Here is a 17,304-nt window from a genome sequence, read left to right as displayed (position 1 = left end):
CATCTCCGTCCTCACTAATTGTAGTACCAAAGTTATATCTCATATATTCGGTTTTGGTCCTGCTAATTCTAAATCCTTTTTGACTCTAGGGTCTGACACCATAACTCTAGCTTTCTATTTACTCCTTCCCGACTTTCATCTACTAGAACTATATCGTCAGCAAAAAGCATACACGAAAGGATATCTCCTTGTATATCCCTCGTGACCTCATCTATCACTAAGGCAAATAGATTAGGGCTCAAAGCTGAACCTTGATCTAGTCCTGTATTAATCAGGAAAACATTTGTATCACCATCAGTTGTTCGGACGCTAGTCACAACCTTGTCATATATGTTCTTGATGAGCGTAACATACTTTGTTGGAACTTTATGCTTATCCAATGCCCGTCACATGAGATTTCTAGGTATTTTATCATATGTATTTTCCAAGTCGATAGAAACTATGTGCAAGTCCTTCTGTTTCTTATATCGCTCGATGACTTGCCTTATTAAGAAAATTGTTTCTGTGGTTGACTTTTCCGGCATGAATCTAAATTGGTTCATGGTGATATGCATCATTTCTCTTAAACCATGTGCAATAACTCTCTCACATAGTTTCATAGTGTGAGCGTAACCCGTCGATAATCCCTCGATACGATAAAAGAGACAATACTAATATAAAGTACGCGCGTGAATGTTGCAGGAGCCAATTTTTTATCGACTAGTGATAACAATCAGTTATCATCAATTATAATGATTTTTTTAAAATACTCGATTTTATAATGAAATACATCTAAAACCTTTTTTTAAAAATCCCGAGAGGCAAGAGCCCCTAAAAATCAATTGTCTCGCTGACTCGCTGCATCCTCCGGCTCCTGCCAGACCTAGGCTATTTCCCGATCAGACCTGTTATTTCCCGATCAGACCTATTCCTCTCTCGGCCTCCCACCGCCACCGGCGGCGACGAGTAACTCGCCCGCTGACCCCAGCAGGCAGCCATGGGAGGGCACGGCGGGTTGAACATCCTGCCGCAGAAGCGGTGGAACGTCTATAACTTCGACAACCGTGAGAAGGTGCAAAAAGACGAGGCCGCCGCCGCCCGGGAGGAGCAGCTCCAGCGCGAGGCGGAACGCCGCCGCGAGTCGGATCTACGCCTCGCTGCACTACGCCGTAACCGCGGCCTGGTCCAGGCGGAGACGCCCCCCGCTCCTCCATCTCACCCCGCCGGCCCCGCTGATCCGGCGGACGCCCTTCCTTCCCCGGCGGACGCCCTTCCTTCCCCGGCAACGGATGGAGACCACATCAACCTCTTCTCAGGTGGATCAGGCGTCGCCACTGATTTCGATGCGCTCGCCTCGGCCAGTGGTGGGAGGGGCGCGGCTCGGGAGCGGGAGCCTGATGCCGACCCTAACCCTAAGAAGCGGAAGAAGAAGGAAGAGGAGGTGAGGGTTGTGGGGCCCGATGAGGAGAAGTACAGGCTGGGCTACGGCCTTGCCGGGAAGGGCGTGGCGGTGCCCTGGTACATGTCGAGCCCTGCAGCGGCAGCGGCCAAGGAGGGGAGGGGCAGAGATGCAAGGGAGGGTAACGGGGTGAAGAGGAGTGGAGGGAAGAAGAGCATCGAAGAGCTGAGGGAGGAGAGGAAGAAGAGAGAGGCCAAGGAGAAGGAACGCGAGCGAGCCATCCTTGTTGCTGCAGGGAGGAAGGAGAGACAGGTGGATCGGGGGCGCCAGTCAAGGTAGTGTCATGGTGGAAGATTTGTTCTGATGATCTGGATTGCATTCTGGGCTGATGGTTACTGTTCTTTTATTCAATGCAGATGGGCTCGGTGATGTAAGGATTTTCATGGTATAATGTCCAAGAATACTAAGGAATTAAGGTAAAGTATTGCTGTTCCTGATTGTTGACATGAAACTAATTTTATTTTGTGCATACTGAATGCTATTCAAATTCGAGTGGCATAGATGGCTGAATGGTCATGACTGTTGACACTCTTTTGTTCCTTTTGATAGAGCAATGAGTGTATAAAGATGCTTTTGTGGCATGTGTACTATTAGTTTTTTTTTCTTTTGCCTGCTGGTCTAAGCTTCTAAACAACCCTGATCATGTTGATGATGTTTGTGAAAAGTTGTGTTGTATATTTGGTTCCTCCTTTATATGTACTAGTTTGCTCCCATCATACTGAGTCCATCCAATTTTTTGTCGTGATAATTAACCCATAATATTCTAAAAGTGTTCATATTGTGGTCGGGGTGTTTTGGTAGACCGGGGGCTGGCAAAGAGCGTAGCTGTGCGAGGTTGAGGGAAGAGGACCTGGACCGCCTGGCCAAGGTTTAGGTGCCAGCGATGGCAAGACAGATAGGAGGGGTGAAATTGATCTATTCCTAATCTCTTTTGAGGATACAATGCCCAATATATATGGACACTTTCCTAACAGAATCTAATCTTAACAAACCCTCTTAACTTAAGCTGCAAGCCATAGCAACCCAAACTAACCCCTTATCTTGAAGCAAAACTGATGAGTGGCTGCTGACTTAGCCATTTTGGACTCCTATTTTCTGAACTGATTGACGTTCGTTCCTAACTTCCATACTTCTTGCCGCACATGACAACTCTCACTGCCTGGACAAACAGCTCGTCCTCTGAAATGTGGGGTGCAGGCGGTGAAACTCCTCTAAGGGAATCCAGGAGGCCGCAACAGCTTTCTGCCCCTGCCAATGTACTAATAGCTCTAGCTGTTCCTGAGCAAGGCACCCCTTCAGCACTGCCTGTGGCACCAAGCAAACACGTCCATGCTGTACTGTGGATAAAGGGGGAATGGATGCTGGAGTTCCCCAGAATGGATTCAGTAACCCAACATGGAAAACATCATGGAGTCGAGCAACCGGTGGTAGGTGAAGACGGTAAGCTACCTCCTCAATGCGCTGAGTAATCTGATAAGGGCCATAGTACCTGGGCCCCAGCTTTGTGCGCCCACGCACATGCAAAGAAGCCAAGGGCCGATGTGACAATTTCAGCCAAACCCAGTCACCAGTTTGGAAAAGCACCTTCCTATGATGCCTGTCTTATTGAGATTTATGATATTGTTGTGCCTGTTGAAGACGATCTCGAATTGCCATCAAGAAATCATCATGGTTTTGCAGCTGCTGATCACTGCTGGGAGCCTGGCCACTCCAGGTTCATGAGAGATGATTGACGGTTGGTCCCTACCATAAACCACTCATAAGAGATGATTTTATTGGTAGCTTTGGACTGCCCATCTGATTGCGGGTGGAAGGCAGAGGTCATGTTAAGCTGGACGTCTGAGCGACGAAAAAGTTCTGTCCAAAATCCACTTGTGAAGACAGTCATGGTCAATGACAATTGATGCAGGGATGCCATAAAGACGAACAATTTCAACAAAGAAAGTCCGAGCAACAGAGGTAGCTGTATATGGATGTCCCAGGGGAATAAAATGGGAAAATTTGGAGAACCGAGGATAACTGACTTGCTGTGCAGCCAAGGGAGGCCTTCAATGAAATCCATGGCGATGTCTCTCCACTTGGACGAGGTTGGAGGAATTCAGCAGGCTTCAGCTGATCGATTTTATTCTGCTGCCACCCCCAAACTGGTAAGAGCGTGCTCCTTGACAAGAAGTCAATCACGAGGGATGAAGAAATCAGCCTGTAAGTGATGGAGAGTCTTCTGAATGCCTTTGTGGCCATATGCATGAGCTCCAGTTGTGACAGAACTGAACAATGGCGAGGAGGACGGAATGAAAATACATCCCTCCTTGAGGAGAAGGCCATCCACCACTGTTCACCCATTGACTCCGTCGTTGTCCTGATTGCGGACCGAGCATCCTCTTGGATCAGCTGGCGGATCTGATCAAAGAGAGAAACTATGGTGCGTCACTGCTAGGCAGGTGTCAAGCACATCGGCATCACTGGTGGGATAGCGAGTCAGCAACCACGTTGGCATGGCCCGGCTTGAACTCAACTCTGAAGTCAACGCCAAGGAGCTTGCTACCCATTGATGCTGCTGGTTTGTTGCGAGACGCTGATCCAACAAGAACTTGAGGCTGCGATGATCTGTGCGCACTGTGAACTCCCTGCCCCATAAATACGCATGCCGGTGCTTGACTGCTGGGACCAGCCCAATCAGTTCGTGTTCATATTCTCGAGGGTCGAGGCAATGAGTCTGCTGAAGAACGCTATGGCACCACTGTCTTTGTGCAGAACCACCCCATACCTTGAGCCGGAGGCATCACATTGAACAAAGGAAGTCTTGGAAAAATCTGGCAGCTGTAAGATATGCCTTGTGAGGGCTTGCTGCAATGCAGTGAAAGCTGAGGCTGCCTCATCAGTCCAGCAGAACCCTCCTTGCGCAGGAGTTTGGTCAAGGGCGCCGCTATAACCCCATAGTCCTTGATGAACCGCCGGTAATACCCTGCCAACCCTAGGAATCCACGTACAGTGTGCACCGTAGTAGAGTCTGGCCAGGACACCACAGCCCGAACGTTTTCTGCATCCATGGCCACCCCTGATGCGACCCAGGTAGGCCACCGAGCTAGCCCCAAAATAGCACTTAGACCGCTTTAGGAAGAGGTGATGTTCCCACAATGTGCGGCAGCACCAGATGAACGTGGCGCAAATGGTTGGACTAGGACGAACTGTAGATCAAAATTTCATAAAAAAAAGACAAGAACTGGAGAAAAGCGTGAAGTACTGAGTTCGTCAATGCTTGTAACGTGGCTTGCACATTCTTTAATCCGAATGGCATGCCCAGGAACTCAAAGAGGCCGTGGTAGGTATGGAACACCGTCTTGGCGATGCCTTCTTTGGCAGCCATGAGAACTTGGTGATAGCCTGAACGTAAGTTCAGTGTGGTGAAGAATTTGGCACCCTTTAGTTCATCAAGGAGCTCCTCCACAATGGGGGTTGGTAATTTATCCTTTACTGTCTTGACGTTCAGGATGCGGTAGTCAATGCGAAGGCGCCAAGAGCCATCCGGTTTCTTCACCAAAAGGCAGCCGACGAGAAAGCCAATGTGCTGGGCCGGATGACGCCTACCTTCTGCAGTTCTGTGCACTGCCATTTCAATTCCTCGTTCTGGATGTGCGCATATCTGTAGGGGGTCACAGCGATAGCCTCAGTGCCCGGGTACAGCCGTATGTGGTGATTGATGGCCTGTGGCAGCAGACCAGTAGGTTCAGCAAAGAGCTCTGTGAATTCCTCCAGTGTATCATGCATCAGGGGCTGTGTATCAGTCTGGAATGCATGTAGGGATGGTGAGCTGTGACGATCGAGACCTTCCCACAAGATGCATCTATCTTCGTAGAGGAAACAGAGAATTTACTCAGCGAAGTTCCGCAGGAGAGGGCCAAGCATACCCAAGGAAACTGACCCCCAGAATCGGATCATAGCCACTAACCGACATAGCGTAACAGTCGATCAAGAATTTCTCCATGCCCACATCAATTGGCGTGTCAGGAAACATGCCAGGGCAGGTGATGAGCTCTGCATTGCCAACCGTGACATGAATGCCCTGCCGGCTGCCGCACGTGGAATGCAAACCCCAGGTGTCATGCCACACCTTCGTCAATGAAGTTATCGGTGGATCTAGAGTCAAGTAGAGTTGTCAGGCAATCGTGGCCAATGAAAACCCAATTCGTCATGGTACTGTTTTTGTCTGGACCAGCCTGACAAATCTGCGCCATGGGGAGTGCCGGAGTTGAGCTCTAGACGATAATACCAGAGCTGTGCTGCTCCTATCATATGCAAGGCATACCAGACTTTCCGGTCATCAGGGGTTTGCTGCCCTCAAAAGAACATTTCACATCTATTGAGCCTAGGCAGTGGATCCTCCTTCCCATCATAGGTGGGAAATTCTAGTTTAGCCCGTGGATGGAAACCATCTTCATGGTGGATTGTCCCAGGTACATGAATGTGCTCCAGACCGCCACCCTTGGGCTATTCTGCTGGCGATGCAGACGACGGGGTTACACCTAGTAAACCTAGTCTCCAGTTGTCTGCTTGTCGTGACCATCAGCCAGAGTTGTGTCTTCTTTGCTGCCGGATCAAGATGGGAGACAGAAGCGGACAGTGTCTTACAACTGATTGTCGTGGCCATGGAGGAATTTCTGCATGTCGACCATGGTCTTGTGCATGTCAGCGACAGTTTTGACCAATGCCTCCATAGACGTGGCCAGATATTCAATGGTGGGTGGCTGCGACATCAGATCGGCACCAGAGCAATCCAATATCAGTTGTGGTCAGGGTGTATCGGTAGGCGGGTGGTGGCGAAGAGCTTAGCTGCGCGAGGTTGAGGGACGAGGACCTAGATCGCGTGGCTTAGGTTTAGGAGATAGGGTTGGCAAGTAGCAGAGGGAAAATCGATCTATTCCTTCATCTCTTTTGAGGGTACAATGCCCAATATATATGGACGACTCAAGACTTCTAACAGAATATAATATTAACAACCTCCCGTCCCCCCCTAAGTTAAGCTGCAAGCCATAGAACTAACCCCTTTTCCTGAAGCAAAACTGACGATAGGCTGCTGACTTAGCCACTTCGGACTCCAGTTTTCTGAACTGATTGATGTTTGTTCCTCCTTTTATACTTCTTGTCGCACATGACAGTTTACTAGGATGTGTTATAGGCCTCCAGGTTCCATAACATTATGTTGGTTCATGTTATATTGCCGAAAAGTAGACATTGGTATTGGTAACTGATTGTGAACAGTAATTTTTCAATTCATAGTTGGAAATTTCTATCTTGGCTTGGATTAATTTGGTTGTGTATGTTCAGAATAGTTATCTTATGCTTAAAACAGGATATTCTAAATACTGTAACTGTTCCTTTGTTGCTGGGGCTAGACCTTTACTCGACTTTTACTTATGGTGGTTTGCTTGCACTGAAGTTTTTGAGAACTTTGCTTGTACTTGAAATGTCGGTTGGACAACATTCTATAGATATATTCTAGTTACTTGTTTTTTTTGGATTTTTTTTTCTTACTCTTAGAGCTTGATCCGGAGCTACAAAACCATGAATAAGAAGGGGAAACATACTCTATAAGGACTAGTTTGGGAACCTCATTTTTCCAAGGGATTTCTATTTTCTCATGGGAAAATGAACTGATTTCTCTTGGGAAAATGAAAATCCCTTGGGAAAATAATTGGGAAAATGAGGTTCCCAAACTAGTCCTTAGAGAGTATGTTTCCCAGTTTATTCCTTGGAACAAAACATTCACGGGAGAAAGGCTTATTTTTTGTGACTGATCCTTCCCTTCCACAGGATAAGTCATCGAACCGGGCATGGCCTGACTACCTTACCATGCAGATGCATGTGGCTGCAAAAATTACACCGTTCAGTTGCCAAAGGATAGTTGTGAGCAGTCCAAGAGCATCATGATATCAGTAACAAGAAGATTGTATCATTTGTTGGAAATCAATTTATTTGGATCTTTTTTTGTAAAATATTCCGTGTAATATACTGAGAATGCAATGAAGTCATGAAGCTAGCAGTACATGTAACACAGGTGTTGCTTGCTGTTTGTAAAGCTATTTACTTGGATTGCCCCGCCCTTCCCCCCTTTTTTTGAAATTTCTTCAATGGCAGATAACTTCAACTTGCCTGAGTATCGTTAGGAGCATCCCGAACCATCTCCCTGCAAAGTTGTATTGCATGCTACTGGCACGATTGTTGTTTTTTTTTTGCATGGTTAGGCACTGACTAATGATGCAATCAGGCCACAGTGAAGATTGAGACTTAAGGTGGTTGGCGTTGGAGTCAAGAGAACTAGAAATAACCAGTGGACTTGCACACATGATGCATATGTCACTAAATAGGTTGACGTTTGTATGATGTTTAGGTGCCACGAATAGTTTATAATTAGCTCAAGAGCAACCTCGTCAATAGCAATAAGACTTTTCATGTGTGGAATCTTCATCGTAATTCTTAAACGTATACTATCTAATGCACTATGATTGTCACGAGTTTGCAGTTCATGATGCGAATCTGGCCTGAATAACTCTGGATTTCTATCAATGCCAGATAGCTGTAGCCTGTGTATACAAATTGTCTACGTGCATCTTATACAAATAGCTCATGTATACAATCCTAGCAAGCAAAATTCTTTACTCTTAGTCTTATCAATGTCAGATTGCTGCACTGTGTAGTGGTCTACGTGCAAGGAAGAACCAGCATCATGGCGAAGACTGGTGAGCCAGGGCTGGAGCACCACGGATCACTCTACCACCTGACACAGTTAGCCTGTTTCATTTTTACTCAGACTAATTGGAGCGGATCAGCATATGGCATTACTCGGACACGATCTCCCGCTCATTTTGTTAACAACGTGGTCACATCCATGAGTGGACCCAATTCACAATTTTAGAGACAAACGGTATGGGATAGATACAGAAACCAAACAACAATCACTTTTCCAGTGATTCGTGTAAATACATCATGTGGATCAAAATACATGCTATTGTACTCCGCACCCCCACCCCCACCCCCGGTTTGTCAACTGACGCTTGCACTTCTCTGTAGCATTGGCAGCTGGCTGATGAATGTAAGAATCACACGACATGTTACCTTTTATTTACCATAGCGATTGCTCGATTAGACTATGAAATTATCATTTCTTAACAATGTAACCTAGAACAATGCCAAGGAGCCCAAACGCTATTAGGAGAACCAACGAGAACGCGCTTTGCTGTTTCCTGGCTTCGCACCTTACAAGTTCCTGCGTCATAACCACAAAAGCAACCATCTTTGAGTAAGTTCAGAATTCATGGCGGCTACCGATATCAGAAATTCAGGAAAATTTGCTACTTGACACTGCAAATGACCTCCCTTTCATGGAATGGAGGGCACTCAAAATAGTGAGATTTGTTGGAGTACACTATGCTGTCAAATTTGCTGGTGAAACGCTGTGCCCAATAAAATATTTTACAATATATATATATATATATATATATATATATATATATATATATATATATATATATATATATATATATATATATATATATATATATATATATATATATAAACATGTAAATGTCCAAAAAGTGTCCTGCAAAATCTTCTACAGTCTACATGAGAATAATCACACAGTAAAAATATTGTTTTGTACTGCAATGACCGTTTTGCCCCTCTTATGAATTAGACAAAGTTAACCGTGCTTAATTTGTTCATATTGTTGGAATGTGAACTTACTGTATTGCATAGAGGTAGACTACAATATATAGACACACATGAAACCCTAACCCTAATGGGCCGGCAGCCCAACAGTGGTGCCGGCCCACACACACTCACACACACATAGTCGGAATGTGAACTTACTGTATTGCATAGAGGTAGACTACAATATATAGACACACATGAAACCCTAACCCTAATGGGCCGGCAGCCCAACAGTGGTGCCGGCCCACACACACTCACACACACATAGTCTAACATCCCCCCGCAGTCGCAACGGGGGCACCACACACGATGAGACTGGAGTAGAGGCCGAAGGTAGGAGCCGACGGGTTGAAATCCCCCCGCAGTCGCAGCGTCATGATGGTGCGAATGTTGTGGCTGGAGTAGAGAACGGTGTGTGCTCCAAGAAGACGATAGCCCCTAGATGCCGAGGTAGCCGAAGTCGAGGTGGTCGCGGTCGGAAGACGCGCAGCAAAAGCCTGATCTTCGGGAGGGGTCGACGTTCGAGCGTCAACGATCGACAGGGCGACACAGCAAAAAGGCACCAGCAGACCGACCTTCCTGCTTCTTCGATCGTCCGGGCGTCAAGAAGTCCCGCCAGGGAGGCCGACGGCAGCGCACGCGTCTGCGCCAGTCATGGTGTCCGCGCCCGCGGCAGAATAGAAGGGGAAACGACAGATCCGGCCGGGAAGGCCACGGCAGCGACGGATCCAGTCGGGAAGACACGATCCAGCCAAAGGGACGGCAGATCGAGCCGGAAAGGTCGCAGCAACGTGGATCCGGCCGGGAAGGCCGCGGCAGCGACGGATCCAACGAAGGCGAAGAAAGGGGTGGGCGGCGGGGCGTGTCCAGCCGGGCAGGGGCCTGCGCCGGACCTGGCAGAGGGTGTTGACGGCACCGGCGACGGGAGAAGCTCGAAGTGGGAGGCGCTGCTGCTGGGGCGTTAGCATGGACAACACGTGCGAGGACACAACGAAGAGGAGGGTGCACGTGCGGGGGGCTCAGCGAAGAGGAGGACGCCGACCAAGGGAGACCAAGGGAGGCCGGGCAGTCACGCCCGCGCCGAACTGCGAGGGGCCGCGCGGTCGGTGTTGGGCGGCTCGGCCTGGTCGGGGCGCGCGCGTCCAGGCTGGTGCAGGGCGCCGGTCGATGCAGGGGCAGGGGCCGCGGGCGTGCGCGCTGCCGTGGACGTCAGGCGCGCGGGGAGCTCGGTTGCGCGCGGGCGCTGGGCGCGGCATCGCGCGGTGTGCGCGCGGGGCGGCTCGGCGGGCAGCGGCTCGGTCGCTTGCAGGGCGCTTGGCCTGGGCGACGCAGGGGGTTCGGGTGTAGGAGAGTTGGGGAGGGGCGCTCGGTGGAGAGAGGAGCAGTCAGAGGTGGAAGAAGGGCGCCGAGCACAGGGAGCTTTGGACGCCATGGAACAGGGAGGGCGCGGCTGGAGGAGCTTCGGCGGCCCTAGACAAATGGAGCCCGCGCCATGGCTGGAGAGCTCCTGCTCTAGGGGAGCTCGGCCATGGAGGCCGCTGGGAGATGGGAGCCGCTGCTCGCCTGCAGGGGACGCGCCCATGGGGAGGAGGTCAGGGAGCGCCGGCGTTGAGGGAGCTCGGCGGCCATGGGAGGCCCCTGCGCTGGCTGCTGTTGTGGTGCTCGGTGTAGGAGCACGGCGGCCATGGGAGGTGCTGGCGGATCCGCCACCGGCGGTGCGGATCCAGGGAGAAGAGGGCCGTCCGCTTCCACGCGCACCCGCGCCGCGCGCCGTCGGAGCTGGGGGCTGCGCGCCGAGGCTGGGCAGCCACGCCCGCGCCGAGCTGCGAGGGGCCGCGCCCGTCACAGCCGCGCCATTGGAAGGGGCCGCCCCGGGAGGGAGGAGCCTCCCGGGGGCGGCGGCGGCTCAGGTGGGAGGCGGCTGCTCCTGGCGGCTGCTGGGTGGGAGAGAGCCCCCGGCGGCTGCAGTGGGAAGGAAGAAAACCTAACCTAGTCTGATACCATGTTGAATAGTGAAGTGTTCAATGTTGATAGGAGATGGTGTACACATATTTATAGGGACTCAACCCTAACCCTAACTCTAATGGGCCGGCAGCCCAACTGTGGTGCCGGCCCACACACTCTCACACACACACTGTCTAACACATATATTTATAGGACACAAAAACTTGGAAAAATCACATAATGTGTATATCACGAAATCATGACTGTGTTAAAAATATCAGCTCAAAATAATAAAGTTTAATGGTGTAGACCAGCAGATGTGGTACACATTAAACTATATTATTTCGAGTGGTCTGAAACATTAAATTTTATTATTTTGAGCTGATATTTTTAGCAGTCATGATTTGGTGACATACATATTTTGTGATTTTTCAAATAAGATTACTGTCCTCTGATTATATAAACAAATTAACCATGGTTAACTTTGTCTATTTATAAAGATGGGCAAAATGGTCATTTAAGTGAAAAATAACATTTTTTGCTGTGTAGTTCTTATCATGTATAGTGTAGAAGATTTTATAGTACATTTTTTGAGTACGTATACGATTTTGCATCTATTTTGTAAAATATTTTATTGGGCACAATGTCCACCGACAAATTTGATAAGCAACAGAGCGTCCTCCAGCAAATCTCACTATTTTCAGTATCCACCAGCAAAAGAAGGTCAGCCATTTCCAGTGTCCAGTAGAAAATTTTCCCTAGAAATTCAGAATTTCCTAAGCTGAAATGCTTATTTAAATTGTTCAGATGAAATCTGATCTGAAACTGAAAATCCTGAAACTGTTAGCTCCTTAGCACAGAGGATGTTGTTTTGATGACCAAAAATCAACTGGAAACCATGCTTAAGATGAATTAGTCCCATTCAACATGAATATTCATAGGTTAATTAGATTTAAAAAATAGATAGAACTCGCTCCTACATTCAGCTTATCTTGAGAAGTTAACTATTCTTAGGCTTTCACACTGGATCTGTAAGACCCCAATAAGTGTTGAGTGCACATCAAGTCCAACAGTTAATCGTCTAGAATGGTTCCTTGACTGTGTTCAAAGTCGAAATATATGCTACTATGGCCAGTAATAAAATATATATCTTGACATATATGAATGCCCGTCAATGAATTGCTTACCAAGTAAAGTAATAACAGTTATAAACACTACAGTTGATTAATGTTTGTTTACAGCTGCTTCTATGAAGCACCTTTAAAGGGACATCCTAGGAGAAGGGCTACATTAAGAGGTTGAACAAGTATTCTGATGTGATATTCATCTTCAGCTTAATCAAAAGGAGAAAATTATGGCCAGGCCAGGTACATCAGCCTACTAATTAAGGTGCCAACATTTAATGATTTCAACCAAATACTCACCAATTCAACTTGAAGCTTTCTGTTTTGCTCAAGAGCAGAATTCTTTTCTTCAGTCAGCTTTGTAATTATAGCTGACAGCTGGAATGAGGGAAAGAAACAAGTGTACATTCACCTCAGGAAAAGCAATTACATGAGAAATGCCAAATGTATTACATTTACGTCAAGCAAGTAACTAATTCATGGAAACAATCAATAGCCAAAGACTCAAAACACATTAAATGAAGGATCATCATGTCACCAACTTCAGTTATATGATTTGTAATCGAATTACAAAGATAGTGAACACAATGAAAATAAAATGTCATTATGCTCACAACAAACAACCCTAATTTCACTCAAACAAATTAGCTTGAGAACAACAGAAATGTTGGTAAAGAGCAATTAAAAGCTCACATGTAGATAATCTAATATAAAAAACTCGGTCGGTAGGGGAAAGACCGTCCCCACGGTATTATATTAAGAAGAAGCTCAATCGGAGCCTCGACCAAGAAAGGTCACGAAAGCTGCCCCCCTCCTCCGTGCAACAGGAGGATCTGTCCCCTATAAGCCAGATCTTCACTCGTGCTTTGAGTCCTCCCAGCCCCTACACGAGGATCCGCCCCTATAGGCCAGTTTATCTCGTGTGCACACAACCAGGGAAATCAGCGAGTGACCTTTTTTAGCCTCAGCCTAAAATTCGCTCCCACTAGGATTCGAACTTAGGACCTAAGGAGTGCTACCACCTAACCAACTCTGCTAGAGGCCCATTCGCGATAATCTAATATAAACAAACCTTACTTTTTTCAAACATGCAGGAGGGTTGTGTATCATTATATTATGGTAGAAAAAAGAGAGGCAAATCCAATATAAACGAACTGAAATAGAATTTGTAAACCAAACTTCCAAAACCTGCTATTCCATGCCTAGGCAATAAATTCAAAGACTAACCATGAATGAATCAAGGGATAGAACTAAATAGGACATAAATGAGCATTGTAACTAGCAGAATGGAAAAATATGTCAATATTTCAGTCTATGCAGAATACAAGCTTACCTGATGAGATTGTTCACCAGGTCCTGCATATGTTTTTGTTTCCTAGCATTTCACATGAGACATACAAATACAACCAACATTTTAATACCCATGGGTCATGGCACAATATATAAAATGTAGAACAAACAATATGCATATATTACATACCATAGCAGGTCCTGCAGCCTTCAGAAACTCCTCACTCTTCACAATTCGACCAACAGGTGATCCAAACTCCTGAAAGGATATAGGAAAACCGTCAATTATTTTTCTGATAAACTTGAAAAAAGGAAAGAAAATTAAGACACAGCATGCTTGTCATCCCCACCTCAGCTGACCTCAATGACACGGAGCCACTCGATAGCTCTGAAGTACTTTTCCCATTATCCACGATCCTCTGCATAGGCACTAAAACTCGATCTAAACCATCGTGCTCCTCTGCAATCTCTGATGGTGGTTCAGGTGGCATCACATAAGCAACCTTCAATTTTACCTCCTGGAGCACATTACCCCCCTCTTTCGCGAACTAAGCAAGGCAACAGATAACAAATTCAGTACCAAACTGATAGCCATAAACCAAAAGGAAAAATGCATAGTATTACTACCATTTGAGAGGTTATGTCCTTGGCTGACAAGCTATCACTGATGACCACGCTCTGCACCATGAACTTGTCCTTGCACTGCAAATCCGGAGGCACCACCGTCTGCGCCTGCATCGTGACTGCAGGAGCACAGAATGCGTAAAGAACCCCGAAGTTCTCCACCAAAGTTGACAAAAGAAAAGGCTCCAAAACTGAGCTGTTTCTTGAACTCTGCTGGTCCAGTAACAGCAACACATTACCTACAACCGTACACAAGGATCGGGGCGGTACGATGCCATTGTTGGGGCGCACGCAGTACTTCCTCGGGTTCGTCGTCTTCACCTACTACCCACACAAATCAAGGGCGCCACGAAAGCATAAGAGAACAAAGAATTCTTCATGGAGCTATCCGCAATTCTACAACAAAATTCCTTAGGGTTTAGCATCGCAAATCAACATGTGAAACACCTTAAAGGCGACGGTACGGTCAGTCCTGTTGGCGAGCCGCAGCGGGCAGGGGATCTGCTTGTCGAGCACGACTGCATACCAAGAAATAGCGAAAGAATCAGCCGAAAAAATCGGGGAAAGAACTCAGCAAGAATCTGAACGAGAGAAGGATGATGAGGGGGTGCTAGGACCCGCTAGGAGCGAGAAGCTTACACGGAAACTGAAGCTCCAGAGGGTCGACATCAAGGAGGTCGCAAGAGGCCATGGCAGCTACCGGTGCTGTCGCGGGAGGTGAGGAAAGAAACGGTGGGAAAAGGTGGGCTTTGGAGGTCAGGCGCTGGGGCCTTCGTTTTTGTCTGCAAAAATTTCTTGGAAGTTTTATGCGTATTACATTTTAAAAAAAAAACGGACTCAATAGCGACGTTTCTGATCTGGCTGAGGTCATCTGTTCCGTGTACGGAACGGCGTGGCACTGTGGACCCATTTGGCAGACCTTTGTTTCCATTTTTTCAGAGTGGATATTATGAAATCTTATCAAATTTTCAGATTGGATTCTATAGAAACCTATTAAATAATTCAAATATAATTAAATTTCTGTGGTGTAATTTTTTATTTACACTATGATCGGAGGGTATTGAGTGAGTCCAACTCTTTCTAACTTAGATTTTTCAAATCGATTTTCACTTCAAACTTTGTGTGGGCTATTAGCACTAGTTTTATGTGAGTATATACACCAACGCTACACTAGACATGTCTTGATCAAGTTACTCATATACAACATCTCTTTATAGTACGACTAAAAACAAATTAAAATGTCTCAACTCTATACTAAGTGTTCGACAACTCATTCGAATACTAAGTGTTTGACAACTCATTCGACACTTAGGATATATAGTCCTTCACCTTTTGGTTAATATTTTTCAGCCGCCTCGTCAATTTTCATTGGTCAGGTCGTTTTCACCTCGTTTTCACCTGTTGAATGCCAACTTTCTACATTGTAACCTAACTTACCATATAATCTGCAAAACATATGTTAGTCACAATAATCTTACGTTATCATTAATTGCTAAAACCAACTATGAGCCTAGATGCTTTGAATATGTTACGCTAACAAAGATAGGGGAGCACCCAAACCTAAAGTAGGATACTTATACATTTAACTAGGTATGTGTCCGTGCGTTGCCACGAGCCGGGGGAGCGATGTCTAGACTGCAAATATAATAATTGTTTATTTCTAAACACTAAGGTACGTGTGGTCTGGTGGTTAGCCCCAAATTTCTAGAGCAAGGGATGTGGGCTCGAGTGCTCGCTCTGCACTATTTTTTGCGCACGCTGCACGGGCGCTGGGCGTGGGGAGGGTGAAGTCCATGGTAGCACTAGTGCCTACATTAGGTTCTTATTAATAGAATAGTATAGATAAATATATATATATATATTGTTGGGGACTTGTTCTCAAATGCTATGAGTTAAGAACAATGCAACATAGAAAATGTTAATCGTTAAAGTCCTTCGTCCTTCGAAACATTATTTCCCTTAGGGTATAATGGTTTTCGGACGAAGGTTATGAAGGGTATACCTTCATAAGCTCATTATATAATGACGGAGGATGAAATGTAAGGAATATAAATGACAATATGAACAATTATATATTATTATTAAGCATAAACAGGAATATCGTTAAATTACAAGTGTACCTTCAACTGGAAGGAGATGATAGTACGAGCGTGACGCAAAAAGCGAATGCCAAGTCAGCGTGTCTAGTACGGGGGTACTGTTCACCTATTTATAGGCGCGGGGCTCAACCCATACAAAATTACATTCATGCCCTTTACACTTGTTAATAACTCTATAGTAATCTGTCGAGGTCTAAATAGCCTTTTCATCTTTAAGTCGGTTCCACCTTCTGCTGTCACGCCGAAGCTTTCCTGCTCACACCTTCGGTGCTGCACCAACCTTCGTATTATTCTGGTCTACTGTGATGCCGACTTGAGTCCGAAGATACCTGTTCACACATTATACTCCAGAAATACTGTTAAATCCTGTTTTTGAGGACCTTCGGAAGCCGAAGGTCCCCAACAGTAGCCCCTCGCAATATTAATTTGTTAAAAATAATAAATTTAGATTGCGACATGGACGAAGGCTTTACGCCGAAGGTCCGAAAAAACACCTTCCCTCTGCTAGAATAGCAACATTCACTGACAAGCGGGGTCTTTCAATTTTCAATGCACTTGGCGTATAAATACGGCCATACCGCAAACTCATTTGACACGCTCTCTGGCCAACTGCTCCCGCTCACTCAATTTTTAGCTCTTGTGCACTACGATTTGCTAAGCTTTTAGTTTTGAAGCTTCGGCTTTGAAAATAGTTTTTTAGTGTCTCCGAAGATGTCTGAAGATAAGAAGACTGCTGCTGAGATGAAGCTGAGCCTTGACGAAGAGAAAAACTTGGGGTTTCTTATAGCGATGTCAAAGACCAACACAGAAAAAATTACCAAGGAGATTCTGGAAGGTTTGTCTGAAGATACTGGTGACAGTGACAGCTATGATGTGGACAGTGGTGGTGAAGACTCCGAAGATCGTCCCTGGCGACCAAGCCATTCAGTTTATGGTAAATCAACTATCAAAGAGAATCATCTTGTCAACATGAGAGGAAGGTATTTTCGGGATTTGTCCATTGTGAGGGCCGATGAAGGGGAAAAATGTGGCGGAACTGCCCGAATTATTCCAACTTAAGTGTCCAAGTCCCGCCTTA

At 46.4% G+C, this 17,304-nt stretch overlaps 2 protein-coding genes across 2 annotated transcripts; one reads left to right on the top strand and one right to left on the bottom strand.

Annotated features, from left to right (window-relative positions):
• Window positions 1-841: 841 nt before the first annotated feature.
• Window positions 842-7,533, top strand: LOC100276640 (uncharacterized). The gene is given in 3 exon segments (NM_001150377.1): window positions 842-1,713; window positions 1,795-1,854; window positions 7,250-7,533. Coding segments are annotated over 2 exon segments (750 nt in total). The 5' UTR covers window positions 842-976; the 3' UTR covers window positions 1,808-1,854; window positions 7,250-7,533.
• Window positions 7,534-8,269: 736 nt separating this feature from the next.
• On the bottom strand, window positions 8,270-14,933 carry LOC103643384 (vesicle-associated protein 1-2). Its single transcript, XM_008666547.3, has 9 exons — window positions 14,767-14,933; window positions 14,575-14,645; window positions 14,367-14,448; window positions 14,131-14,246; window positions 13,854-14,051; window positions 13,694-13,762; window positions 13,547-13,588; window positions 12,514-12,591; window positions 8,270-8,702 (listed from the first exon to the last, which is right to left on the bottom strand). The coding sequence occupies exons 1-9, from the start codon at window positions 14,816-14,818 to the stop codon at window positions 8,595-8,597; spliced, it is 816 nt and encodes a 271-aa protein (XP_008664769.1). The 5' UTR covers window positions 14,819-14,933; the 3' UTR covers window positions 8,270-8,594.
• Between the last annotated feature and the right edge of the window lie 2,371 nt (window positions 14,934-17,304).

Source organism: Zea mays, chromosome 1 (genome assembly GCF_902167145.1).
Source record: "Zea mays cultivar B73 chromosome 1, Zm-B73-REFERENCE-NAM-5.0, whole genome shotgun sequence".
Classification (NCBI taxonomy): Eukaryota; Viridiplantae; Streptophyta; class Magnoliopsida; order Poales; family Poaceae; genus Zea; species Zea mays.
Note: the sequence above shows the minus strand (reverse complement) of the source record. Positions and strands in the feature narration are given on the sequence as shown.

Excerpts from the sequence above, each read along its gene's own strand:
- LOC103643384 (XM_008666547.3), bottom strand. The coding sequence starts at position 14,818 with ATGGCCTCTTGCGACCTCCTTGATGTCGACCCTCTGGAGCTTCAGTTT. Across the intron at positions 14,247-14,366 it reads ATCCTTGTGTACGGTTGTAG|TCACGATGCAGGCGCAGACG; the intron begins GTAATGTGTTGC and ends GTGCTCCTGCAG. Across the intron at positions 14,052-14,130 it reads AGGACATAACCTCTCAAATG|TTCGCGAAAGAGGGGGGTAA; the intron begins GTAGTAATACTA and ends TGCCTTGCTTAG.